Source organism: Beta vulgaris, chromosome 2 (genome assembly GCF_026745355.1).
Source record: "Beta vulgaris subsp. vulgaris cultivar EL10 chromosome 2, EL10.2, whole genome shotgun sequence".
Taxonomy (NCBI): domain Eukaryota; kingdom Viridiplantae; phylum Streptophyta; class Magnoliopsida; order Caryophyllales; family Amaranthaceae; genus Beta; species Beta vulgaris.
The window spans coordinates 11,791,466-11,793,507 of record NC_079203.1 but is presented as its reverse complement, the minus strand read 5'-3'; the positions used below and the strand labels follow the sequence as shown (position 1 = coordinate 11,793,507).

General features: G+C 37.6%; 1 protein-coding gene across 1 annotated transcript; it reads right to left on the bottom strand.

Moving 5' to 3' along the window:
• Window positions 1-1,350: 1,350 nt before the first annotated feature.
• Window positions 1,351-1,780, bottom strand: LOC104906213 (mini zinc finger protein 2). Its single transcript, XM_010694940.4, has one exon. The coding sequence runs from the start codon at window positions 1,778-1,780 to the stop codon at window positions 1,481-1,483; it is 300 nt and encodes a 99-aa protein (XP_010693242.1). The 3' UTR covers window positions 1,351-1,480.
• Window positions 1,781-2,042: the final 262 nt, after the last annotated feature.

Genomic DNA, 2,042 nt, shown 5'->3' with positions numbered 1-2,042 from the left:
CTTTATGGATTGGGTAGGATACTGACTTCTACGGTTTAATACGGAAGATGGAAATCAAGGCTCGACTCTAATCACTTATGTAGTCACTCTTTGTGCTATTTGGAAATTACGTAATGCGCAAGTGTTTCGTCAACAACGACCAATAGTAGATTTGGTTTCTTTTTAGTTGCATGAAAGCATGCGACACCATGCCATCTTCGTGCAGGATCTGCATGATCCAACTAGAAACCCTCTGGATCCCCTTACTCCCCCTGGTTTTGGAATTGCAAATATCGGACAACAGAATGATAATCTTCCTTTCATAACAATCCAAATTGTAGGCACAAGATCTAATGCAACCGAGGTCAAAGTAATCATCACAGCTCTTTTTGCTATTCGACATCAACCATTTTCACGAAAGCTACGGCTTGTCTGTATGCAATTTCATGGGCAGCGTCTCAACAATATACGCAGATACGGATTTTCACAGAATCGCGGGAACTAGTCCAGCTCTTGCAAATGGGGGCAACCTAGGAATGTTAATATCAGGTGGACCCTGAATAAGATACTAAAAACCGCCAGGCTTTTACGACATGTCAGGTGATTCAGGTGTTGCGCCCAGAAGTGGCTGAGGCTAACCGATTAGGATATTGGTGGCGACAATATAGTAGGGGTAGTACATAACTATATGGTTGTTTTTTTGTAAGGTTACTTTCGTTTGTTTTTTTATCTTTCCTATCATTATTGTACGTTATCTTGATGTCAAAAAAAAAAAAAACAAGATCCATATTACTATATTCTTACTTAAATACAAATCACAATGATCATAAAGATCATGTACTTCCTGCATTTTTTTTCCTTGCAACACTTTTCTGAAATGGAAATAATTAATTACTTGCAACACTTTCTACTTTTGTTTTTCCTTTCTCTTTATCTCTTTCCAATTACATGGGGCCCTCTCTTTTTTTTCCTCTCTACCTCTCTCCTATCCAAATTTTGCATTTGAGTTGATGAAAAAAAAGTGTTCCAAAGAAGTATATGAATTGTGCTAAAAGTCAAAACGAGTAATCTCAGAATGGAGAAAGTATTTGTAAAAAAGTTAGAAAAAATCATTTGTCTTGTCGTAAAAATAATCTCATTTCATAAATTACGAAAGTTGATGACTTTAACTCCTCCTGGAAACCAACTGAACTATCATGAGATATGCTAGTGCACTCTTTACAATATACTCATGCAACTCTGAATAATAAACCTTTTGTTCCCTTCCATTTGGTGATCAGAACAAAAACAGAAGACAGTACGTAATACATAGATTGATAGTTCAAGCATACATATACATACATAACCCAGATTTTATAACCACATAAAACAAGTACAAGCACAATCCTCAATTCCTCACACATGACGTAGACTTAAAAAAAGAAGCTTAACCAATACCCGTAGAACTAACACTTCTGTTATATCCCTAAACAAAACATAATATAAGCCTGAGTAGCTCAACTCAACTCCCACTCGATGAATGTTGTGATGAAGAAGAACACTCGGCAACAACCTCAGCATCAACTTCTTGACGATGGAAGTTCCGGTGGCAACCGCAAGCGGCACAAACGAGTGCAAGGTCGGTGCCCTCTTCTCCACTAGCCATAAACTCCCGGCACCCATCCAAAGCGTACCCACCAATGCTAGCTGCATGATTCTTCTGGCACTCCAAATACCTTACGTTTCTATATGCAAGTGCGGAGTTGATTGAACTCCTAAAATCTTCAGCAGTTCTTTTTGATACCACTTGTTTCTTCCTCATCCTCAATCTCAAAAGAAAAACACAAAGAAAGAGGTAGATGAAATGTTAATTTTCAACTATGTTAGTATGTGCTAAAACCTTCAACCCTAAGTTGCACATATATAGCGTGGAATTTGGCATCTTTGAATATATTATGGTCCACCTTTCAAAAAGTTTTACCAAACCAAAATCACTGGGGAAATAATGATTTTTCTTTCACAAAGTTAACTCTTTAAATGGTCCTGCCTCAAGTGAATAGATGGTTCAACTGCCCACCATAATA